The sequence below is a fragment of the Balaenoptera musculus genome, chromosome 15, assembly GCF_009873245.2.
Source record: "Balaenoptera musculus isolate JJ_BM4_2016_0621 chromosome 15, mBalMus1.pri.v3, whole genome shotgun sequence".
NCBI classification, from domain to species: domain Eukaryota; kingdom Metazoa; phylum Chordata; class Mammalia; order Artiodactyla; family Balaenopteridae; genus Balaenoptera; species Balaenoptera musculus.
The window spans coordinates 6083598-6110436 of NC_045799.1; the positions used below are offsets into that span (position 1 = coordinate 6083598).

Below are 26839 nucleotides of genomic sequence, written 5' to 3' on the forward strand. Positions count from 1 at the left end.
GAGAGAAAACAAAGGATGAAGATAGAAATCACCCTCAATGCCACTGATCAGCGCTCAACACCATTAACTCGGGTGCATTTTGGAGTTTTCTGGGACAAATCACTAAATGAAAAGCTGGGTTTGCTGGCAGTCATTCTCTTAGCAGACCAGCCCTAGTCCCAGAGGAGCCCATTAACATTGGCTTGGACTCTTCAGCCCAGCATGTGGCCTGGCCCAGCCTGGCACCTGGGACAGGGTCAGACAGATGGCCTTGCCTGCCTGACCTCACGCACATGGCCCCCATCTGAGCTGCTTCTTGGCAACACTGTTCCTCTGCCCTCAAAATGGGGTCATCAGCTGAGAGCAGAGCGAGGCCCTCAGAGGACTCCACTCCTAATCTCTTCTTGCTCTGATGTGAGCATGTGAGGGGATGCAAACACTCAGGGATGCATGGTGTGCAGGGTGCATGTGCAAGCACGTACATGTGCATGCATTCACACACAGCTGCCCCTGCCCATATGGGGAGTGTGTGTCCATGCAAACGCATGTTAAGGAAATACATACATGTACACGCCCACATGTGTGCATATGTGGGTGCGAGGTTGCACCCAAAGCCAGACAAGGGCTCCAGCTCACCCAGGACCCTTCCCGCACAGCCACCTGTGGCCACACCCACCCCCAGTGGAGACTGATGCCTCTCTTTCCTTTCAGAGCTTTCACTTCCCCACCTCCTGGCCTCTATTCCCTCCGCAGCACTCCAAGGAAAGCTTATGCCTGTTAGTATCTCCATTTGCAAGATAAAAACTTAAGGTCCAGAGAGTTTAACTGAGCAGCAGCCTGTGGTCACACCACCAGTTAGTGGTGGGACAGACCACTGTCTCCCGGCTTATGTCCCCAGGGTCTTTCCCCCAGAAAGGGAGTTTTAGGGCTCATTCAGATAACAAAGCAACACATTCACCCATCCTTTCAACTATACAAACATTTCCCGGCACCTCTGAGAGCGCAGGACTGGGGCCAGGGGCTTTGGATACAGTATCTCCAGTCCTCCCAACAGCCCATCGGCTCCATTTTGTACAGCGGAAGCTCAGAGAGGTTAGGCAGCGTGCTTGATGTCACACAGTAGCTGCAGTAGATGCTACGGTTTCAGACTCACCCTCTGAGATCAAGACTGGGAGTGGGGGCGGGGGCACTGACAGCTCACAGAGAGCTCCTCCCTGGTAACTGCCCTCGGCCTCAGAGACCTGCTTCACCCAAGCCCGCGGCCCCTCCCTGGACAGCAGTTTGCATCCAGTGACCGACTGGTGGATACAGTCTTTGCCTTGCCTGGGGACCTCTGTGAAAGGCCCACCCCGCTCAAGAGCTCCCCCAGGGGATGGGCTGAGACGCCCGCCCCCCTCTGCCCAGCTAAGCTACCCACTCTCCCGCACAGGTGTGGCTCCTGAGAACACACCCCATTAAATGTCCCGCACACAAATCTCTGGTTTAAAGTTTGTTTCCCAAGGACCCAACCGAAGGCAGGTAGTGAGTGCAGGGCTGGGACCTGAAGCTGAGGCTGATGGGCTCCAGATCTCCCCACCTGCCATTCCGTTGCCTGGGCCTGATGCCCACCGGGGCCTGATGCCTCACCTGCAGCATTCTGGCAAGTGGCCCGCTCCTGCGTCCCCCGCCAGGGGTGGGAACAGCCCGGTTGCTAGAGGAAGCAACGGGGTGTCCTGGAGTGCGGGGCAGCCTGACACTTTGGCAGAAGAGCCGTTAGTCTTCCTGGAATTTGGACTCACCAGCTCAATCCCAAGCCTGGGGCCCACACAGGGCTCCACCCCAGCCCTCCCTTCCCCACCCGCCACCCCGCACCCCCGGCCAGCTTCCTCTTGAACCTCCCTGAGCTCACCACGCCCCAGCCGCCTGGGTGCCGTTAACCCCCATGCGGTCTCCCTGGCTGGGTCCTCACTCGTACTCGTCCCTCTGCCTGGAATCCTCTTCTGCGCCCTCGACATAGGCTGCCCCTGCCGCATCGCTCGGGCCTCATCTTCTCCCCAGTGTTGACTGCACAGGAGGTTCTTCTAAGGCACTTTTAAGACTCCCAGTGCTCAGGCTACCCCACCCAACCCTGACCCAGGGCAATTAAGTCAGTCTCTGGGGAGAGGGACACTGGGGTTTATGTTCCTCAGGTCAACGGTCAGCAAACTTTCTCTATACAGGGCCAAATACTGCCTCTACTGCAGCTACTCAGCTCTGCACAGGCAGCGTGCTGAAGCTGTGTTCCAATAAAACTTTATTTACAAAAGCAGGCTACAGCTGGGTTTTGTAGTTTGCCAACCCCTGCCCTAGGTGAGCCAAGGTTGAGAACTACTGTTGGAAAGCAAGCTAAAAATAAACAAACAAACAAAATGAAACAACCGCAACAAAAAAAAAACCCTGTCACTCACTGTGTGAATCAGATTTCCTCTCTTGTTCTCACCATGAAAACAAATGCAGAGGGACTTCCCTGGTGGCACAGTGGTTAAGAATCTGCCTGCCAATGCAGGGGACACAGGTTCCAGCCCTGGTCCGGGAAGATCCCACATGACGCGGAGCAACTAAACCCATGCGCCACAACTACTGAGCCTGCGCTCTAGAGCCCACGAGCCACAACTACTGAAGCCTACTCGCCGAGAGCCCGTGCTCCGCAACGAGAAGCCACCGCAATGAGAAGCCTGCGCACCTCAACGAAGAGTAGCCCCCACTCGCCGCAACTAGAGAAAGCCCCCAAGCAGCAACGAAGACCCAACACAGCCAAAAATTAATTAATTAATTAATTGATTAAATTTTAAAATGCCCTGGTGTTGATGACAAACAACATCAACTTTATGATGATTTGCTGATCACCTGATCTTCAAACCCATATTTCAAATGTCTGTGTTACCAATATGACCTCATTCTTTTTTATCTATTAATGAAACGATCAATATTAGCCATTGGAACCCAGAAAATAAATCTATGCTAAGTTACAAAAAAGAAAGGACTAAATCCCACAGGCAGAGAGGAAATGCTTCATAAACGTGGAGCAATTGAATTGAGCGAATGTTCACAACTGCTGTTCAGATGCTTAAAAAATGTTATATTCGGGGGCTTCCCCCGCAGATCCCACATGCCGCGGAGCAACTAAGCCCGTGTGCCACAACTACTGAAGCCTGTGCGCCTAGAGCCCATGCTCTGCAAGAAGAGAAGCCACCGCAATGAGAAGCCCATGCGCTGCAACGAACAGTAGCCCCTGCCCGCCGCAACTAGAGAAAACCCACACGCAGCAACGAAGACCCAACGCAGCCAAAAATAAGTAAATTTATTTAAAAAATAAAGTCTTTATTAAAAAAAAAAAAAAAGAAAAAGACCTTGGCCCTCCCAGAGCTTTTGGACAGGGGAGGAGAGAAGATGCAAAGGAGCACAAGCTCTGCCTGGTTCAGGGAAGGAGAGAGGGCACAAACCAAGTGTCGGCTCACGGCTCCCACTTGAGAAGCAGAGCCAACACGCTCCATCCCCTGCAAGCGGAGAGGGCAGCCAGGACCTGGGCCAGCCTCAGATGGAGCCTTTGGACTTGGCCCTGGTTCCCTGGGGGCACGGGGAGGCTGCAGCTGCCCGGGTCACTTGGCAGAGATACTGGGTCGACTGCTAACCCAGGGGAGACCTCTTCCTCCAAGCTGCCTGCGGTCAGCAAGATGAGGGGCCAGGGCAGGCACATCCTGGATAGGAGTGATTTTTCCTCAGGACAGAAGAACCCTTTGGTCAGAAAGGAAGGAGACAAATTCATAGCATGTTAAGCGTCCAGGTGGCTCTTTGGCAGATAGAGGACTACAGAAGCCAGGGATGGGAAGGGCAGGGGCTCCATAGGAACCGAAAACTGGGAAGCCAGCAAGAGTCACCCTGGGGGCTCGTCTCTTATCTCTGCTTCTCTGAAGTTCTCTGCTCTCTGAAGTGTCCCTACATCCTCAGAATTCCTTTTCCTGTTGGTGTTCATCACTGTCTTTCATCTGGGAACCTTCCCTCTAATGTCAGGTGATCTTGGCTATTTATTCACATTTAAGAGTGAGATTCAAATGTTGCTGGGCAGGGACAGAGTATCTACCCACAGGTACCCCAGTAGGGGTCCAAGGTCCCAAGTCACTTCGCTGGGGAGGATACCTCCAGGACTTGTCTCTTGGCCTCTTAGTTTCTCCTGAACAGCACTGCCAAATTTTACCAATAAAAATTTGCAATATTTGAGGCACACTTATACTAAACAAGTGTTTGTCGCTTCTCTGAAATTCAATGTACAATAACTGGGCAACCCGCATTTTATCTGTCAACCAACCGTACCTGAGAAAAACCCTCCGGACATCAGCCCCTGGCTGCTAGGATTCTGGAAGCAGAGTTGGGAAGACACTGAACACTTCACTGCTCCATAAATAAACATTCCTGCAAACTCCCCGTTTTCAGTGCATGACCTGCGGCCCTGGTTAGGCTGGGATCTGTGGGTCTAGGTCCTCTAGTGCCAACCTTCAAGGAAACCTCTTGGCACTTCCCTGGTGGTCCAGTGGTTAAGACTCCACCCTTCCAATGCAGGGGGCATGGGTTCGATTCCTGGTCGGGGAATCCCACATGCCGCTGCAAAGCGGCCAAAAATATAATAAATAAATAAACTAAATTAAACAAAGGAAACCTCTCGTCTTTTCCTGGGATGGGAAGGGGCGGATGCCCAGCTGCACTAAGTGATGGAGAAGATCTCAGGTCTAACTGCTCCTTGTAAAGTCTGTCCACCAATCCTCCATTTTTCCTTCTCACCCCAGGGAATCCCTGATAGCTCCCATCTTTTACCATCCCTGGGGCTCTCTGGCAGGAATGTGCTCACTCTCCCCCCCGCCCCAGACCTAGAACTTCATGGAATTCTCTAGAATGCTAAGCCAGTTGCCATCTGTCCACCGGCTCTCCTGCCTCCAATCACTTTGAGGTCTCTCGTGCGCTCTCCTCTCTGGTCTGTCCTGGGAATGCCTCTTCATTCCTGTGCTGCCCTGTTAGTGAGCTCTGTGGAGGGAGTGGTGACAACCGTGGGGGCTCCATCCGCCCCGTTGAGCCGGACATCCCTGCTCCTCTGTCCAGGAATGCTGCTTTACCCCCTCTCTGAGAGTCCGCTTCCCCTGCTGCAGTCATGCAAGGCGCAGACACGGCCCCAGAGCGCACTGGACAAGTCAGGTGAGCCCTGGTCCCACAGCATCTTTCCCAGTTCAAATTCCAAATTTCAGGGAAAGAAGCTCCAACTGGTGTCCTCTGGGTCAGGTAGCCAAGCACTGCTCCAGGTAGCCATGGAGAGGCAAGGTCACCGGGCAATAAGAGCCCACACCCGTGGAGAGAAGGGTAAGCTCAGAGAAGGGGGTGTGGGCTTGGCAGACACCCCAAATGACGTCTAATGGAGGGTCAGCAATCTTTGGAACGTCCACTGACTGTGTATAGAATCCAACAACATCCTCTGCCCAACTCACCACACCCCATTCTCACCTCTTCTCTCATCCCCACCGACATCCATCTCTTCTAGACTCCCATTGCTTATAGAGGAACTGTAAATGAATCACAATTTTCCACAGCTACTCAGTCACCCATTCTGCCAATCCTACCTCCCAAACATGAACGGCTTTCAAGAGTGTCCACGTCTCCCTCTTCTATGCTCACTGCCCTAGCCTGGCCCACTATCTCCTCTTCCAAATTGCTACAATAGCCTCCTAACTGGTTTTCCTTCTCTAATCTTGTTCTCCTACAATCCATGCTACAGAACACCAAGTAGAGTTCTTAAAACACAAATTTGATCATCTGATCATTTGCTTAGAACCCCTTCTATGTCTTCCTGCTGCCTACAGGAAAGTGAACCAACTCCATAACTCCAATACTATCTCTCACCGACACACAAACCCCCTCCAAGCACTCTACTTTCAGAAGACGGAGTTATTTATAATTCCCCCAACCTCCCACCAACACACACATAATTTCCTGCCATGACATTCTGCACATGTAATCTACTCTTCTGATACATCTTCTTCCTTCATCACATCCTTTAAGACTCATCTCCAGGATTTCCCTAGCAGTCCAGTAGTTAAGATTCCGCACTTCCACTGCAAGGGGCATGGGTTCCATCCCTGGTCAGAGAACTAAGATCCAACATGCTGCACAGCGCAGCAAAAAAAAAAAAAAAAAAAAAAAGACTCATCTCTATATCATTTCCTCCCAAAAGTCTCTCCTGACTTATACAAACTCACCCAACATCATGGGACCCTTGTCTTTGTTCCCGTATTATTCTGGACTTACGTCTATCACTACACTAAGACCCCGACCCAGACTTGTATAATCCAAAGTGGTATGACAGACAAAGCATTAATCTCTTTTATATAAACCTCTTACAAATCAACGTTAAGAAGACAAGGCAAAAAAAAAAAAAAAAAGAGCAAAGGATATGAACAGGCAGTTCACATAAAAATAAAAACACATACGTGAAAAAAAATGCTCAACCACGTAATTAAAGCAATGTCAATATAAACAAGGAGGGCTTCCCTGGTGGCGCAGTGGTTGAGAATCTGCCTGCCAATGCAGGTGACACGGGTTCGAGCCCTGGTCTGGGAAGATCCCACGTGCCGCGGAGCAACTAGGCCCGTGAGCCACAATTACTGAGCCTGCGCATCTGGAGCCTGTGCTCCGCAACAAGAGAGGCCGCGATAGTGAGAGGCCCGCGCACCGCAATGAAGAATGGCCTCCACTCGCCGCAATTAGAGAAAGCCCTCGCACAGAAACGAAGACCCAACACAGCCATAAATAAATAAACAAAATAAAATAAAATAAAATAAAATAAAAAAAAAAAAATATAAACAAGGAAATGTCATTTTTAGCTATCAGATTTACAGATAGCAAAAAGTTTGAGGGACTTCCCTGGTGGCCCAGTGGCCAAGACTCTGTGCTCCCAATGCAGGAGGCCCGGGTTCAATCCCTGGTCAGGGAATTAGATCCCGCATGCCGCAACTAAAGATCCCACACGCGGCAACAAAGATCCTGCGTGCAGCAACAAAGATCCTGCGTGCTGTAACTAAGACCCGGCACAGCCAAATAAACAAATAGATAAATAAATAAATAAAAAGTATGATAACACAGTGTTTATAAATATGGGGAAAAAATAATCAGATTTGTGATAATAAACATTGATACAATGTTTTAGGAGGGTAATTTGGTAATAACTACAGTAGATTTCAAAAATCATACCCTTTATTCTAGGAATTCTACTTCTATATATATATATTTTTTATAAATTTATTTATTTATTTGTTGGTTTTTTTTTGGCTGCGTTGGGTCTTCGTTGCCGTGCGCGGGTTTTCTCTAGTTGTGGAGAGCGGGGGCTACTCTTCATTGCAGTGCGTGGGCTCCTCATTGCAGTGGCTTCTCTTGTTGCGGAGCACGGGCTCTAGGCGCGCGGGCTTCAGTAGTTGTGGCACACGGGCTCAGTAGTTGTGGCTTGCAGGCTCTAGAGCACAGGCTCAGTAGTTGTGGTGCACGGGCTTTGTCGCTCCGCAGCATGTGGGATCTTCCCTGACCAGGGCTTGAACCCGTGTCCCCTGCATTGGCAGGCGGATTCTTAACCACTGCACCACCAAGGAAGACCCTCTACTTCTATATTATATATGGATATATGATAGAATATACGTATGTTCTCCCACATGTTCGGAAAGATGAGTATTCAGGTAGGTTCTCTGCAGCATAATTTGTGTTAGCAAAGGAAACAGAACAGCACCAAGGTTAAATGTTCAATATATCACGGTACACGTGCACACTGGAGTAGTATGCCGCCATGAAAAATGATGCCAGAGGGCTATACGCGCTATTATTTTAAGGAAAGAAAAAAGATAAGGTGCACAAGAGTGGGTAAAGTACAAAGATATAAAGGGTATAAAGGGTCTATACCACACATTTGCACAGACTTTCTGGAAGGAAAGCATTACCAGGTAACAGCACCCCCAGGAGAGGGAAGGTGGTCTGGGAGAACAACAAAACTTACTTTTCAGCAAACATTTCCCTTTTGTTCTGTTGGAAACTTTTTACTACACTTATTTCTTTTTATAATCTAGAAATTTTTTAAATTAAACATAGTCCAGTGTGGTGTCCACCCCCTCCAATGAATAAGCCCCTTAGAGGAAGAAAGGTATTGACTCATCTGTGGGCCTGGGAGGCTCACCGTGCCTACAGCTCCACGAGGACTAGGCTCTGCAAAAGAATGACCCCTCCCAAGCCAAAGGTCCTCTCCTGACACCCACGCTTCCTCCGGGCCCAGGTCTCTGCATGTCCTGGGAATTCTAAGCCACTGGCTGAAAGGTAAACCCTCATAACCCCACGTGTCCGCACCCACTGCACCACCGCCCCAGCCATGAGGGAGGGGCTCTATCCCCCTCCGCCTGGCTGCCCTCCCGCCTGCCCCACGTGGGAAAGAGGGTATCAGGCTCCACAGTGAGCCTGAGCAGATCCAGAGGCCTTGCTCACTTTCCTCCACTTCCTGGCCGTGTGTACTTGGGGGTGGAAACATGTCTTGATTCGACAAATACTTAATTCAGTATAATTCATTCCTCCAGACATGTGCTGGGCGCCCATGACATGCCGGGTTCTGTTCTAGGCACGGCAGTGAACTGTCCAGGAAATGCCTCTGTGCCCAGGAGCTTCCAGCCTAGTGCAGGGGTGAGAGTTCTGTCTCCTAAGTTTTAAGGCAGGGGGACATTAAATAAGAAAATGTGTGCAAAAGGCTTAGCTCCGTGCCTTTTGCACAGTGAGCCCAAAGCAAAGCCAATGTGATCACTCCCATCCTCCCCTTCCCATGGCAACGTCCCCTCCTCCACATGGCCCATGGCTCAGAGACAGGAAGTCTATTATATATATATGAATATATAAATAGATATATGTATATATATACACACTATATATATATATATAAGTCTGTCATACATCTATGACTGTATATATAAGACTATATATGTCTGTTTATATGACTGTATATATGTAACTGTATATATACGTATATATGTCTGTCATATATATGATTGTATATATATGACTATATTTATGACTGTATATATGACTATATGTATATATCTGTAAAGTCTATCTTATATATGTGTATGTGTATGTGTATATATATTCCTAGCACACCTAAGCTGGCATCTCATGGACATTATTAATATGAACAGAGCAGCTACACATGACCTGGAGTGTTCTTCTCACCCGCAGGGGAAACATTACTTCTGGTGGGAGTTGGATGTAGCTTAAATGCTGAAAGTGATTGAAATATTAAAAACACAAAGAGAATGTGTCAAAACTACGTGGCAGAGTTCCCGGCATCAAGTAAGCATCCTACGATTGGAAGGAGAGCCCTTTTCATTATTGCTCTAGTGCTTAAATTTACTATTATTTTTTCTTACGTCATCTAACCATCGGATGCTCCCCTGCAGCCCCATCTCCAGTTTCCGAAGAGAAATCTCTAGCGGATTCACTCCCAGCTGCACATAATACCTTCCTATCCTAACAGCCCTAATGCAGCTTCAAGAAGGAAAATCTCTTTGAGAAGTCCTCCTTCCAAAGGGCCCAGCGCAGGTTTTAGGCCAAGGAGCACAGGTTTTAGGGCAAAATCCTGACTTGGTGAGGCACGCAGCTCTGCCTCCTACTGGCTGTGTGAGCCTGGAAACTGGCGGTCGTGCTCTGGGTCTGTTTTCGTCACTTGTGGCACACTGGCAAGGTAGTTAGGAAGCGCTCGGTCGGAACACACGCAAGGCAGCCCCTGCGCCACAAGCTTCAAGGCCACTCCTCTCTGCACCTCCGTTACTGACAGTGAACTTTGGGCGTCTGGCCTGGGCCTGACCTCGGCCCCAGACGGGCGCCCGGGAAGGGGCGGGCGCCTATCCCGTCCTGTCCCATCCCCCCGGGAGGCAGTGCCATACATGAGTCTGTCACTGTCACCAGCAAAGCCCATTAACAAGTCCCAGGAAATAAAACTAGAATCTGGGTAATAAAAGTCAAGTCTAACCTTTTTTTCTCCTTTCTGCTTCGTCCGCTGTCACTGGCTCACCCGGTGCGGCACGCAGAAGCCCAGCGCCCGGCCCTTCAGACCAGAGTTCCTTGCGCCCGAGGGCTGCGCCGGCGCCCGGCCGCTCAGCTCTGCAGGCCGTGCGCAGAAGCGCTGCTCAGGAGCCTCAGTTCCGGCCGGCGGCGGGCCGTGCGCAGAGGCGCTGCTCAGGACCCTCAGTTCCGGCCGGCGGCGGGCCGTGCGCAGAAGCCCCGCCCCCTCCCCGCCGCGCGGCCCGGATCCCCAGGAAGCAGCCCCGCCCACGGCCTGGGTCGGGTCTAGCGTGTGCTCCAGAGCGTGGGTTCAGTCCTCTCCATTCTTTGGTCAAAGAACAAAACTTTGCTTGGCTTCTGAACTGAACTCGGTCTCATTCTAGTGGCTCCAGCAACACCGGGCCGGAGGACCCTCCTTGGGTAAGGTGACATTACGGGCGAGGTTAACTTTGGTCCCTCGGTCAAAGTGGTATCGGCCGGGCATCTCTACCGTCAAGTTATGTTCCCCCTGTGAGAAGGTACTTGGAGACAATGTAACTGCTATCCTGTCACTCCTACCATTTCCACACCATATTGGTTTCCGGGGGCGGCTCAGGAAATTAACATAAACTGGGCAGCTTAACACAACGGACGTTTTGGAGCCCAGAAGTCTGAGATCGAGGTGTCGGCAGGGCTGTGCTCCCTCTGACGGCTCTAGGGGAGGATCCCTCCGTGCCACTTGCAGCTTCTGGTGGATCCAGGTGTTCTTGGCTTGTGGCTGCATCACCCCAATCTCCGTCTCCATGGCCACAGGACCTCCTCCTCTTCATGTGTCTGTGTCTTCTCCTCTTCTGTCCCTTATAAGGACACATGTCATTGGATTTAGAGCCCATCTGGTTAAGCAGGATGATCTCATCTAGAGATCTCTAACTTAATTACATCTGCCAAGACTTTTTCCAAATAAGGTCACAATCACAAGGTACAGGTATTAGGACGTAGACATTTCTTTGTGGGGGCCACCATTCAACCCACTGTGTCCACCCCCAGCACCCCCAGCCCCATCCTTGCTCCTCTCACGGAAGCACCGAAGGGCCTCCTCCCTGATCTCCCGACCCCCTTCCTGTACATCCTCTGCCCAAGAGTAGTGATCTGAAAACATAACCCTCCAGAAGCTACCCAGTGCTCTCAGAATTAACTCCAAATCTCGTACCTCGGGCTGCGAGGCGCTGCCTGATGAAGCCCTGCTCATTGCCTAGCCTGGTCCCCACCACTGGCTCCCTTGTGCCACCAGCCCAGCCACCCTGGCTTTCCCTAAACTTCTCACTCATGCCAGGGTTTGTTCCCATCTCAGCACTTTTGCAAATGCTGTTCCCTCTGCCAGACGCTCTTCCCACATCCTCCCATGGCAGCTCTTTCTCATCCTTCAAGTGTCAACTCAAATGGCACCTCCACCTGGTCTACACTGCCCAACGTCCACCATCATTCTCTATTTCCTTCATAGGACTCTAGATGGGCTGTACTTTCATTGTATTTGGCCATTTACTTGTTTACTGTCTGTTGACTCCTGGATCATAGGGGTTTGCCTAAATAATGCTGGGTACATGACAGCAGACAAAAGTCTACTGAATGGATGAATGAATGAATGAAGTGCTAAGCATCTAATGGTAGTTAGCATACAGTATCTGCTTTGCCCATATGCTAGACCCAGTGGAACCAAGATGAGCAGAACATTTTCTACTGATCTGATAGTTCATTCTGCAATGTGTCTTCCCCATAAGCAGTGGAGGAGAGAGCATTCATAAAATAAGCACATTTTTAAACCAAGTCCATAGAAGAATGACAAGAAATCATCAAATGACGCAGTCTCAGTGGCATCTATCATGAGGATTCCGCATAAGCTGTGACCTTGGCCAGACCCACCCTCTGGGGGTCCAACGCTCTCCCCAAGAGGCAAATCCAGCTGTAAGAGCAGAACTCTAGGGTCCACCAGGGTGGGTGCCGAATCACCTATCACTTCCACCTTCCCGGAACAGCCCAAAGTGGGTGGGAGCTTGAGGCTTCCTCTTACATCTCTGGAGGAAAAGCAACTTTATTAGGTCATTTGGAGAAAATATTCCCTTAAGTTACCCCCCACTTCCCACTCCCCTACCTCATGCCACTTCACTGAAACATAGAAATGAGTCCAGATTCACTGCTTCCCTGTCTCGTATAGAATACCTGCTCATTACAGATTAATCATAGTCATAACATCACCCCCTCACTGAGGGTGGCCTCCTCTTTTTCATTTTGTTTTTCTCCATTGCATTCATCGTTATCTAACATACTATCTATTTCACTTGTTTATTTATTTGTTCGCAGCCCAGCTAGAATAGAAGTTCTGGGAGGGGAAGGGATCTTTGTCTATCTGTTCTCTGTCGACTCGCATCATTTAGAAGAAGACCTGGTGTATACATGGCAGAGAATGAGCATGTGCTGAATGGGTCCATGAAGGAAATGAATGCCTACTGCGTGCCACGCAGAGTGGAAGGTACATGCGCGACCTTCATTACTCCTCAAAATCATCCTTTCATTCGAGGACTACTATTACTGTTATTCCCAATGAGGAAACGGGGCACAGAGAGGTTAAGTAACTTGCCCAGGAGCACACAGCTGGTAAGTAGAGGAGCTGAAACTCAAACCCAGGCAGTCTGACCCCAGCATTGCTATCCAATCACTGTGCCTGCTGGGCACTGGGCTGGACTGGAGTGGCACAAAGATGGATAAAATGTGGCCTCTGACCCCCTGGACCTCACTATCCCATCGCCAGGATGAGAATGCAATCAATTCCGTTGCAAAGTGTCCTGCTGGTACCTCTATTTCAGCCGGGGCAAAGTCATGACTGGTCAAGCGCACCTGGAAGGGTCCTAGAAGGCTTCTCCAAGGAGGACAGCAGAGAAGGCACCCCCTCCACGCACCGCCTGACCCCACGAGGCTGTACTTTCACCACCAGCCTCAAACCCTGAGTCTGGACCCCCTCCAAGTGCAAGCATCCCTGCTGACACCGAGGTGCACACACAGGAAACGCCATCCACGGCTGCACACTGGGTCCCACGTGGGGCTGCCCACCGGCACTGCCTCCGATAAAACCCACAGACAGAGCCCCTCTACGGGGCAGGCACCGCTCACAGCACTGGACCTGCATTGCCTCGGGAACCCTCACCAACTCTCCATGGGACCAACAGGGAAACTGAGGCTGGCAGCTCATTTACTTACCCAAAGTGGCACAGCCATGATGTGACAGAAGCAGGCATTGGGTCCAGGCTGATCCTGATTCCAGATCCCTTCTCAACAGCTCTGCTTTTTTAGTCAATCCATTTTTGAATGATACAAGTACATTACATTGCATTTGTCTGTCTAAAAAAAAAGTCTATTTGTTCAATGTGAGCTTTTAGACGCTATCATAATTTTCCTTAACTTTTTTTTTTTAATTACATTTCTCTGTTGTTTGAGGCCCTCCGCTGTCACAAGTCCATAGCAATAAACAGGAACTGAGGTGGGGCGTGGCGGGGTGGGGGGCGGGAGAGGTTTGAGTGGATCAGAAGGGAGACGACAAGACTAGGTGGGGCCACCCTGTTTGGGGAATTGTAAATCACTAGGCAGGGCCAGCTCAGATCAGATTTTCACTTCTTATGGAAATGACCTTGAAATGCAGGAAGATTCTCCAGCTTTTCTGAGTGGGGGTTGGAGGGTGGCGTCCACACAGATCACCCTCGGCCTCAGCTGCTGAGGTTCAGGGATTACTTCAGAGTCGGCAGTCAGCATCCGGATGGAAGCGACAGGAGGCTGGGCTGGTGGGGCCCCGGCTCCCACCCACCGCTTGATGATGGCATCTGTGAACTGGAAACGAGAGGGTGCCCACCCCCGAGATGAGTCACTGGGAGGATCCCATGGGGGCAAAGGGCACCGGTGACAACTGTCATCGCTAGACCGTCACCTCTGTGGCAGAGACCAGGTTTATCTGATTCATCAGCTTATGCTATAAATGAGCTGGCACGTAGTAGGTGCTAAATTAATACCTTATAAATGCAGAAACGATAGAGTGGGGTCCATAGAGACTTACTAAAAAGTGATTTCAAAATTCCAGGGTCAGGCAGGACAGTCTGAGTGCTTTGCCATGAGTAGGGCAGGGTCCGCCCCTTGTCACAGGTCACACGGCAAAGGGCAGAGGGAGGGCAGGGGCTGGTGTGGGCTACACATCCTCACTGGGCTAGAAACTCCACGGAGGTGAGAAAGAGCGTGTCTGGCTTCCAGGGTGCATCCCTGTGCCCACACTGGGCCTGGCGCTTAGTAGGTGTCTAGAAACTTAAAAGTGTGTTCATAAGAGGAAGAAAGGAAGGGAAGAATTTGAGTCCCTTTAAGAGAACATAAACTGGAAACTCTTTTCCTACATCACAGTCAGAAATTCTTTAAGGAAAAGCTGCTAAATGATTTCAAAAGAAACTACAGACAAAGTTGGGAGCTGATACCGTAAATTCTAGAACCCACCTTCCCTTGTGCATGTTCTGGAGCTAAAAGCCAAGGAGCAGCAGAAGTCTGGTGAGACTTTCTTGGATTCATAAACTTGAGATCTCACTCTAATTGACAGCCAGGGCCATAATTAAGGTCTTCTTACCTCTCTTCAGGGACCATTTCCTGAAAGGCTCCATCGGTGTAATTGTCCTTCCTCAGAAACCACCACCCAGCAAAGCCAACCACAAATCACAGCGCAAGCAGCTGGCCAAAGTGCTTCTGGCTGCGAGGCGATGATGCTCTTTGGGGGTGGACATTTGATCTGGTCAGCTCTACGTGGGCAGAAGCTCCCACCACCTAAACCATGAATTCGTCCATTTGCAGGAGAAAATCCAGAACGCCCTCTCCAGCCCACCTATGGCACGGCACATGTTCTGCCCTGTGAAAACCCCATGTGTAATAATTTGCAGAGGAAGCACGACCCCTTCTGCACTCAGGAGCAGAGAGTGTTGGGTCCTTCTCTTTTTGCCTTCTTTTTTAAAAACAACTTTATAAAGGTATAACTTCCATACCACCAAAGTCACCCACTGCACGTACCCAGTGCTGTGGCTTTCAGGACCTTTTGGAGTCACATCCTCATTGCCACTATCCAGTTTTAAAACATTTCCATCACCCAAGAAGTTGCGTTGAGGTTTTTAAAGCCATTCACGTTTATACTGTAACTCCAGAAGCTAAACCTCGGGCAGCCCCAGGGTAAAAATGTTCTCATGAAAGACCCAGGGTAAGTCCGGTTTTCCATGGGAGGGAGCTCTCTTGGTGGGGTGCTACTTAAGTCACGTACTGGGTGCTATTTAATTTGCATACTGTACCCTGGTGCCTCATGGGGTGAATCGAGGCCTGACAGCGGACGGCTGGGGCCTCCCCCAGAGATCGTGTGTGGTGATCAGGGGGAGACTATTGCACTGTCTTCAAGGACAAAATGGAGGAAAACCTTCAGAGTCAAAAAAACAAGACAAGAGGTTACACCTAAGAGAGGCATCACTCATTGAAAAGTTGACGCAAACCTGTTTTTTTATATTTGTCTGATCTCTGATGTGTCAACCAAAGCCAGCATTTCTCACAACAGCGGGTTAAACAGAAGTTTCTTTACTGCAGGATTTATCAGAGCCTTTGGTGCATTAAAGAGGACTGTGGATCTCCAAAATGGAGCCGTTGGACCACATAAGTGATTTTTCAAGGAAGATGGGACGCGTATTTACAAAACACCCTGTGCCTCTCAGGCTTCTGGGACATGCTTATATAAGAAATGGTAGCCAGTGATATCACATGTTGGGTGCCTGCATCAAAATACTGTTTTGGGGGCTTCGTGTCGGTTATTTCTTCAGATAACAGAACAACCCATTTCACAGAGTGTGGCTCGGAAACTGCAGCCCCTCCCCCACTGCATCAGATGACCTCCCTGGTGAAGTTATTGCTGTCAGATTCCTCACAGGCACAAGCACACAGTAAACACTCAAAAACATGTCTGTCATGGAAGAACAAACCATCATACGTAATTTCATTCATCTAATCACTTGAAAACATGCCCAGTTCTGGTCCTTTCATACAATAGAATAAACGGTTCATCCATACAACGGAATACTATACAGCTACAAAAAAGAGCGAGGCACTTCTTTATGTATCGCCTTGTAAAGATCTACAAGAAATATCCTCAAGCAAAAAAAATAATCAAAATAAAGGGCAGGTAGGAACATATGCATGATGGCCTCTACTTGGATGTCTGATAGTCACTTTAGACTCAGTCTCTCCAAAGAGGAACCTGTGATCTTCTTTCCTAAACGTGCTCCTGATTTCCCGTCATCCTTCCAGACACTGAGAACAAAAACCTTGGACCAGCCTGGACTCCTCGAGTTCTCTTCCACATCACATCCCACCCATCAGCAAATCCTCTTGGTTCTACCTTCAAAATACAGCCCAACTCTGATCGACTTTTAAGCATAGTTAGAAGCCACAACAGAATTTAACCTTTCTGGAGACTAGAAGTATGAAATCCAGATGTAGGCGGGGCTGTATTCCGTCTGACGGATCTAAGGGAGATTTTCTGAAGTGTCCCCAGCACCTAGAACAGTGCCTGGCACACAGCACTATTGAGTTCAAAGATGAACAAATGAATAAATTTATATTAAAAATAAAATAGAGGTAAACCAGAACCTGAAGCTCCACGTTGTAGATCATTGGGGAGGAGGAGGGTGAGTGTGGCCCACCAACATTTGGTAGGTTTCTTTAAAATGCATTCATTGTAATCATGGGGTATTTTTCTACCCATCAGACTAGAAAAATTAAGAATACAGAACTCCAATTTGGCAAACAACTGGAGACCCAGCCCTTGTATCGTGCTGGTGGGTGTTTCTTGGATCATTCTCTCTGAGGGCCAATATGGCAGGCGGGATCATCAAAACCATAGAGATGTGTACACTCTCTTGGGCCAGGAATTGTACTTCCAGGATCTTTAACTTTCTCTTAACTTTGTCTCTTGGTCACACAATGAATCCTCCTGGCTGGTTCTCGCTTTTGTCAACTGTAAACAGGAGGTTGGAAAAACAAGACCTGGGAATTTCCAATCCCATTTCCCAGAGTCAGAGGGAGGCAGCCGGGACCCCATCTCAGCCAGGGGACTCGAGGCCACCACCCTCAGCCTCACTTACTGCACAGATAAGGATAGTATCTCCCTGGAGGGTTATTTGGAAGATTGAAAAGAAATAATGGATGTAAAGCATTTGGCCTAGACCCTGGTGCATAATAAGTGATAAGTAAACAATACTTGTTATTATTGTAATTCTTTCAAATAACCACTTCAAGGGCATAAAAGGAATTTACCATTTAAACAAATTTTGTTTTTCCAAATCAGTAGTTTAGCCAATGACCTCTAAGGTTCCTTCCACTGTTGACAGTCAATAAAGTTCTAATGAGCCCCACCCTTGGGCTCACCCCACCTCCACCTTCTCTGCATTGTAAGCTTGAGGAATTTTTAATTCTGAGCAAGACAAGGCCAGCCCCCCTCAGTGTGCCCATTCCTCTGATTCCTCGTTCTAGTGTGACAGGGCATCTGGATGTGTCAGGATTCAGAACCAGTATGAAATTCATCCTGAGCTGGACATCCACCGGAGCTCCAAGACCGGCCACCTCCAGGGAAGGGTCGGCCGCAGGGGGCCCTGCTTTAGTGTCTAGGGTCCCAGCTAAAAGAAGCCGAGGGCAGCTTCCACGGGTTTTCCTTCCCTGTGACTGACTTTCTGGGTCTTACTTGCACAAAAGCGGTAATATTGAGTCTTCTCACATCTCAGTAAATGTTGCTGAGACCCAGTCCTGGGAGCTTTACATGATCCCTTCCAGCCCTAGCCCCAGTGTCACCTCCTCAGTGAGACTCCTTGAACACTCCACGTAAAGCACCGTCCCAAACCCCAGCAGGCCTGTTCATGTAGACTGCAGGGACAAAACTCTGGTTCCGGGAATCTGCAAATAAATACCCATGTGAAACGGCCTGTGAACAGATGTGCTCGCCGCTGCCTTGCTTATATCCACTGGAGACTGGAAACGTCCTAAACCCCATCAGAACAGGATGAATTATCTGAACATCACCCACAAAAGGACGTCTTGCAAAACAAGGCAGCTCTATATGAACTGGTAAGGAACCATCAACGTGATAAACTAAGTGAAAAGAGCGAGGTACCAGACTGTGTGTACAAAATGCCACCATTTGGGTTAAAAAAGAAATACATGTAATTGTGTGGATGTGCCTAAAATATCTCCTTATGCACACCTAATTGGTAATGAGATTTGTTTCCAGCCAGGGAGACAGGGGTGGGAGGGAAATGCACTCACCTCTGTACACCATTTGCATTTCCTCCTGTGGGCCCCAGTTTATAATAATAATAGTAATCATAGTCATAGTAATAAGGGCCCCCGTGGCTGGCCCGTCTTGGAGCTCTGGTGGGTGTCCAATCATAAGAGCAGAGAGCTTGTCTCTATTTGATGTGCTGCTGTAGCCCCAGCCCAACGCTTGCTTCCCCCTCCTCCCGCCATCATAGGGACTCAATAAATATTTGCTGAAGGGGCTTCCCTGGTGGCGCAGTGGTTAAGAATCCGCCTGCCAATGCAGGAGACACAGGTTCGAGCCCTGGTCTGGGAAGATCCCACATGCCGTGGAGCAGCTAAGCCCTTGCGCCACAACTACTGAGCCTACACTCTAGAGCCCGCGAGCCACTACTACCGACCCTGCGTGCCACAACTACTGAAGCCCGCGCCTAGAGGCCGTGCTCCGCAACAAGAGAAGCCACCGCAATGAGACGCCCGCTCACCACAACGGAGAGTAGCCCCCCACTTGCCGCAACTAGAGAAAGCCCGCGCACAGCAACAAAGACCCAACGCAGCCAGAAATTAATTAATTAATTAAATTAAAAAAAATTTTTTTCTATTGTGAAAGCTACTGAGGCAGCGACATTTCCGCTGGATCCCCATCCTTTCACCACGCAGAGGACTCCAAGTTGGAAGTTACATGTGCCTGTGATGGTTGGACTGATGTCTGGAACTGTGGGCTCCACACGGCAGGGTTCAGGGCAGCTTTAGTTCACTTTATATACCCAGGGACTAGCATGGTGGATGGATGGAAGGATGGGTGGTTGGATGGATGGATGGATGGATGGTTGGATGGATGGGAGAATACCTTAACTGGCTTAACTGGCAGTCTGGGCTGCCCGTCCACCAAGTGAGGAACCTCCCGCAGGCAACTCACGGCTCGGAGCCTCAGTTTCCCCATCTGTAAAATGGGGGCTGTAATACGTACGTCCTACAGTTGTCGGGAAGAGTAAATTAGTTTAATACGAAAAGGGTCTAAAACAGTGGCTGGCACATACTGAGTGCTCAATAATGTAATATCTTACCATCTGGGGACAGGACAGCACTGGGTCAGAAGCGCCACCCCCAGACACAGCCAGGCCTGCTCTGGAAGCCGGCTCTGCGGCTTACTGGCTATAAGAACTTCAGCAACTTCCTTACCTTTGTCTGAGCCTCTGGTGCCTCATCTACAAAATGGGCTAAAATAGGGTTATTAGGGAATTAAATAACATGGTGCAGGTGTGTTTTCTGTAGGTTCTTTGTGTTACAGTAAGCATCAGATTTAATTAATTTATTTATTTATTTTTAAATGGTTATTCTGCATTTTCTTTTTTTTTTCCTTTTTTTTTTTTCTTTTGGCTGCACCACACAGCTTGCAGGATCGTGGTTCCCTGAACAGGGATTGAACCTGGGCCCTCAGCACTGAAAGTGTGGAGTCCTAACCACTGGACTGCCAGGGAATTCCCCAGATGTTATTTTTTCAGTGTTTTTACTAAACCTAGGGTTTTTATTTTATTTTATTTTATTTTTTAGGTTTGCAAGCAGGTTTTGTTGGTTTTCACCACATTCAAGTTAAAACATTCAAGCTGGACAAAATGACATAAGAGTGGAAGACCCATCTCCTGGCCACCCCAGACCCTTAGCCCTGGTCTCAGCCTCCAAGCCCCCCGCCCAGGGAAGCCTCTTCATGGGCCCTCATCTGTCCTCCCAAGGATATTCTAAGTGTGTAGCGGCATGTGATGTGTATTACTTTTGTCAACAATAAAAATGAAATTGTTTGTGACACCTAAATTCATTCTGTCATCAGCTAGAACGAGTTAGCAACAATGGATAGGGAAAACAACAATTAAAAGGGAACAGTTGAGAAAATTCTGTCTTTCTGAAGATTTTCTTAAATGGTTGGTGCCTGCCACCACTGAATTTCTTCTGTCTTGTGAGAAAAAGAATATGCATGGATGTTAGTGGGGGAACAATCAAAGTCTCCGCTCACAGAAAATCAGTATTCCTGGCCAAAGAGAAAAAGAAATGGGGAATGCGGGCGGAGGGCCAGCCTCCTACCGTCCCTCACCTGTGCTCCAGAAAATTGCTTCAGGCGAGAAACTGCACTGATTCCAAAGTTAGGAAACAGGTAAAAAAAAAATTTTTTTTTAATAAATTTATTTATTTTTGGCTGCGTTGGGTCTTCGTTGCTGTGCGCGGGCTTTCTCTAGTTGCTGCGAGCGGAGGCTACTCTGTTGCGGTGCACGGGCTCTAGGCACGTGGGCTTCATTAGTTGTGGCACGCAGGCTCAGTAGTTGTGGCGCACGGGCTTAACTGCTCCGCGGCATGTGGGATCTTCCCAGACCAGGGCTCGAACCCGTGTCCCCTGCATTGGCAGGCGGATTCTCGACCACTGCGCCACCAGGGAAGCCCAGAATCATCTATTTAAAAGCTAAGATTCCGTCTCTTCCTTGCTTCAAATCAAATTCCAATTGGAATTAAATTCAAACCCCTTAATGCGGCCGCCAAGCCCCATGAGTTGACTCCTGCTTCCCTGTCACACCTCCCCCTCCTCTTACTCCATGCTGCTGCCCTGGCCTTCTCCCCATCCCTGAGCTCCTTTCCACCTGGGGGCTCTGTGGCTGGCCCACTCCCATCATTCAAGGCTCAGTTAAAATGTCCCCTCTTTCAAGAAGCCTTCCCTGACCACCCCAGCTAAGGGACTGCCCACCACCTCTTTCGGCACCTCCTCTCTATCCCTAGTCCCCGTTTTATTTGCATCGTGGCACTTCGCGTCCTCAAAACTTCTTCTTACTTATGTGTTGGATCCACGTCTGGTTCCCCTACTGAGGAGTAAGCTCGGGGGGCTTCATCTGTCTTGGATGCTTGTCTGCTGCTCCACTACCCAGAAGACTGGCTGACTTGAAACAGGTGCTTTCTGGGTGTTTATTGATGAAGTGAATCAATGACTGCTTAGGAGATAAGTCCCAGAGTTGAAAACCTTAGCATCTGTAGGCTCCCTCACCAAACTCTATCAATTTGGTCTTGTAAAAGGTTATGTAAGTTCTAAGAGTTTTCTGTAAGATGATGGGTTCCAACTTGTCATCAAGTTTGAGGCAGAGGACAGGGGGTCTCTGCAGGCTGGAGCCGACCCCAGTGCATCAGAACAGCAGCTATTGTAGAAAAGATGCTGGTGATGCCACCAAACCCAGGGCCGAGGCTAGCAGTGGTGCACGGGGTATTAGCAGCTAAGTATGAGCTAGGCAAGCTCCTAGCCCAAATGCCAGTTGCAGGTTTCCTGGGTCATTTAAGGCACAGGAGGTCTCCTGACAGTTTACAAATTCTTTTGGCATGGGAAAAGTTCATAATATCAGCAGCTGCTGTTTACCAAGCACTAACCAGGCACCAGGCAGGGTGCTGTACCCTGTGGCCCATCATCATCTCATTCATCTTCCCAACATCCTCATGGGAGGGCAACTAAGATTCCAGTTTTGAGGTGAGGCAAAGGAGGCTCAGAGAAGTGAAGCACCGTGCCTAAGGCCACACAGCAGGAAGTGGCTGAGTCTGACCCCAACCAGGCCGATCTGCCTTGGGAACAGAGCACTCAACCTCAGCCATGTCTCAAACCTGGACCAGATTCTTTGATTCCAAAGTGACAGTTGATTCACATCGACCCCACCTTGGCTGAGAGTGAGAACAGGAAGAGGCCGACTCTCAGTATCCAAGAATGATGTCAGAATCCCCAACATAACAAGACAGATTTCAGACCCTGAAAAAGGGCAGCGGGTAGAAAGAGGCACTGCCTACTCAATCCTAATACACATCTTCCCTAAGAAGAACACTCCCCTGCCATGTGTGCTGGCTTAGCTCAGGAGAACAGAGGATGAAACACCTTCTGGTGGGTCATTCTGGATGCCTATGTGGCCCTGAGCAATGAAGTGTCTCCAGGGAAGGGCTGTTTGCAGAAACCCCACTCTCACCCAGCTCGGCCCCAGGATTCAACATATTTTATTGAACAAATACCCTGTGCTGGGCATTGGGCTAGTTAGTGCGTGGTGAGACTCTGGAGGGCAAGATGGACCTGGTGCCTGCCATCGCGCACTTAGAGTCCACTGGAGAAGCCAGTCAGTTGAACCATAATGTGTCCCAAGTGCTCCGTGATCACCGTGTGCATCTAAGATTCTAAGAGCCGGAGCACATCACCTGGAGAAGACGCTGAGGACACAGCATCCAGAAGGGATGTGACTCAACAAAACGTTAGAGCTACAAGATCCTGGAAGGCAGTGGTTCCTCAACTCAGCTCACCATCAAGATTGCCAAGAGAAGTTTGTTTTTAATAAAATAGATTCCTAGACCCTAGGCCCAGAGTTTCTGATTCAGTAGGTCAAAGGCAACAGAAGGACCTCAATATCTGATCCTTCCAAGGACCTCTGATGACCTGCCAAGTTTAGCAGCCATTGCTCTCAGGGGTCAATATTGGGATACCCAGAGGTACCCAGTGAAATGAAACAAGTAGAAGGAAGAAGTGAAATGGACCGCTCAGAGTTTTGAATTTGCTTTGGACAGGGATGTTGGGGTGACTTCTCCCCAAGAAGATGAAAGATCAGGTCACCACCTAATGCAGTTGCCACCAGGCAACAGCACCATGCATCAACGTAGCTGTTAAGAAGGTACAAGCAGGAAAATGATGCTTCATTTAACACTGAAGAGTCTCCATGATGTTAACTGGACCTGGCCCAGTGGTTAGACCACAGAGGTGGCTTCCTCATTCTTTGTGCAGATATGATACGCATGTTTAGAAAAGAACCCACAGAAAGATCAATGGGAAGAAAAGAGCAAAGGGAAAATAACTTAACAATTGTATTCATTTCCTAGAGCTGCCATAACAAAGTGCCGCAAACTGGGCAACTTAAAACAGCTGAAACTTACTGTTTCACACATCTGGAAGGTAGACATCCAAGTCAAGCTGACAGCAGGGCCACGCTCGCTCTGAAATCTGTAGGGGAGAATCCTCCCTGCCTCTTCCATCTTCGGGAGGTGGCCAGCAACCCTCGTGGCTGCATCCCTCCAATCTCTGCCTCTGACCTCACGTGGCCTTCTCCCCTCGTGTGTCTGTGCCTCTTCTCTTTTTGTAAGGACACAAGTCATATGGGATTAAGGCCCACTGGACTCCAGCATGACCTCATCTTAATTTAATTACAAGCCTATTTCCAAATAAGGTCACAACTGAGGTATAGGGGTTAGGACTAGGACATACCTTTTGGGGAGATACAGTTCAACCCCTAACACCCATGAAGTCCCAAAGGCCTTCTAATCTCAGTTAAGGGCCAGATGCCAGGATACCCTCTTCAACCCATCCAACTCCCATACTCTCACCTGTGAGGATCATTCCTTAAGACTAAGATCTTTCCTTGGAAAATGTTGGGAAGCCTCAAGGAACACTCGATGTGTCATGAAAAAGAAAAAAAAAAAAAGAAAACCAAGGGGATTCCCTGGTGGCCTAGTGGTTGGGACTCTGCGCTCTCACTGCAAAGGGCCCGAGGGCCTGGGTTCAACCCCTGGTTGGGAACTAAAACCAAGAAGCTTCAGGGGGCAACCGGAAGAAAGAAAAAACAAACCCACTGAGATTTGACCTTGTAAACATTCTTAACAAAGCTCTTCCGAAGAGGTCCCTGGAGTTATGCCTTTCAACTCTTCTCAGTTTCCACGCTTTTCTTCTACCCATCTCCCGCATCGAGATGTTATCCGAAAGAGGCAGGGAAATTAGTATTTATGATGGTGCGAAAAATAACTGAGCATTCCATCAAACTATGGACTCCAATGTAATAGTAATTTTCAAAAATCATGAGGTCAGGTTTGTTTCTGCAGAAGATTATGTTGTGTTGCTAGCGGACAAAGGCTCGATACACCATGCATGAGTGGACCTTGGGCATAATGCCAGCCTGGGCTGGCAAAACCAGGAAGGGGTCAGGTTTTGATGGCTCCAAGTGTCACCAAGCCTCCCAGCCTGGTAGGCTGCAGATTTCAGAGAAGCAAATGAAGACTGTCAACTGGAAGAGAAATTCAGTGTATCTGAGATCTGAGAAAGGTAAGTCAATAATGATCAGATCATCAAGAAGCAACAGCTACCCCTAGGAAGAGCACACTCGTGCATCGCGGCAGCGAAATTTCGAAAGCAAACCTTTCTTGTCTCCAACTAAAGGGAAAAGCCTCACCGCCCACTGAGCTCAAACAGATAGAGAGGCATTGGCCGACAGTCACTGCCATGCCAGGGATAAGAGAAAGCTCCCTCACCTGGAAAACACCTGGAAAACGTGCTTAAAGGAACCTCAGACTGTTCTTCCCCTTGCAGCCAAGGACAGCTATTTCCTGGGTTCTCCACCTGCTGTAAAGGAAGGCAAACTAAACTGCCACTTCATTACCCCAACACACCCTGGGAAAAGGAAAAGACTAGAGAAATACAGACGGTCCCTGACTTATGATGGTTTGACTTAGGTTTCAACTTAACAATGGTGCAAAAATGACATGCATTCAGTAGAAACCATACTTCGAAATTTGAATTTTGCCCTTTCCTGGGCTAGTGATACCCTCTCGTGATGCTGGGCAGTGGCAATGAGGGTCAGTGACCGATACACTCACAACCATTCCGGACCCAACCATTCTGGTTTCCACCTGCAGTAGAGTAGTCAACAAATTACATGAGATAGTCAACCCTTTACTATAAAATAAGCTTTGTGTTAGATGATTTTGCCCATCTGTAGGCTAATTTAAGTGTTCTGAGCAGGTTTAAGGTGGGCGAGGCTAAGCTATAACATTTGATAGGTTAAGTGAATTAAATACATTTTTTTTAAAAATTGAGGTATAGGGAATTCCCTGGTAGTCTAGCGGTTAGGACTTAGTGCTTTCACTGCCAGGGCCCGGGAACTAAGATTCCACAAGCTGCGCAGTATAGCCAAAAAAAAAGAAAAAAGAAAATTGAGGTATAGTTGATGTACAATAAATATGCTTTTGACCTAAAGCTATTTTTAACTTATGATGAGTTTATTGGGATTTAACCCCATCGCCAGTCAAAGAGGACCTGTACCCGAAGTCCTCGGAAGTCACAGCAACCTGTACAGGAATCCACAACAGCTGGTAACCAACACTTACCCCGGGAAATAGGCAGTGGGCTCCCGTGTCCCCACCACTGCTGGGCCTTAGAAGGAGTTTCTCTGTCTCTCACCCATCCATGACCTTATCTTGTTTTGTTTTTTAACATCCAAATACAGGAACTTCAGGTCTCAGACCTCACCCTGACACTAGACCCCCAAAGAGAAAAGAATGATGGTTGTTATGAAATCATTTCAAATGAGAAACAGACTAACCGTCCCTTTCCTAACTCACAACTTAAAACTGTGTGCACTTGGGAGATAAGACAACCATCAAGTGCTATTGAAAACACCCTCTGACCTTCCAGAGAACCTCGAAGTGTCTGTGAGGCAGGCAAGCACCTCCAAGGTGCCAGGTACCAGGATGGGCAGGTATCCAGTTTACAGACGCAGAGTCCTGCTGAGTCCCTCTCATAAATAAATGTTAGACCGCACGTGCCTTCAGACAATGGTTTTCCTTCGGTGCAACCAGGGAAAAAAAGGGAGCATCTTCATTTCTTCTCCCAGAGGGCAAAGACTTCAGCAGCATCTTGTGTCTTCATAAAAAGCAAGCCCAACCTGTCAAAGAGCCAGCCGGCAACAACGGCACAGGGTGAAGGGAGAAGGGAGAAAGGAATATAATTCCTACCAACACAAGACTTGAAACAAAAACGCTGGCCCCTGGGAAAAACAAGAGTCCATTGATCTGATGGTCCTGGGAGGTGGAAGTGCTCAGAGGGCAGGAAACCCTTCTCTCACCGATGGGAAAGCCAAGACAGCCGGTGTTTCGGTAGCGACCTCATGAGCGTGCTTGGTTGTCCTCCATGGCACCAGCTCAGAGTGTTGGGAAGTAAAAGTTATCATGCACTGGACCCAGGAACCCGGTAGCTGTCCTCGGGTGTCCAGTGGGAGCGAGGAAAAAGGAGAGCTGAGCGCTGAGCCAGGCATAAGCCCTGCTTATGACTCACTCCAATCCTGGGTTGACTTTGGGTTGATTCCAGAACATTGTCTGCACTGCAATTCAGCACAACTCCTCAAAGCCAGACTCTAGTCCAAAAGCAAGTGAAGACGCCGATAAGAAAATAGTCCTTTTTCCTTCGGCCCTTTGCCCCCATAACTTCCTCTTAGCACCCAACGTCTCACGTCTTGACTGAGAAATAAATGCCAATATGAGACCTTTTTGCTGCTCTAAAGCAAAGCAGTTGTGATCCTGACATATCAGCCAGATAAATCCAACTTAATGGGAATGTTCAGTGGCCAAGAACAGGCTGCCAAGAGCAAAGTATTAGGCTGGCAGAGTTTAAATTACTTAACAA

General features: G+C 48.8%; 1 protein-coding gene across 1 annotated transcript in view; it reads right to left on the reverse strand.

Moving 5' to 3' along the window:
• Positions 1-3451: 3451 nt before the first annotated feature.
• Positions 3452-26839, reverse strand: part of TFAP2C (transcription factor AP-2 gamma) — a 34070-nt gene continuing 10682 nt past the window's right edge. The window contains exon 6 of the mRNA XM_036827309.1: positions 3452-3732. Within this exon, the coding sequence (XP_036683204.1) occupies positions 3452-3732 (281 nt within the window). The remainder of the gene's footprint in view (positions 3733-26839) is intronic.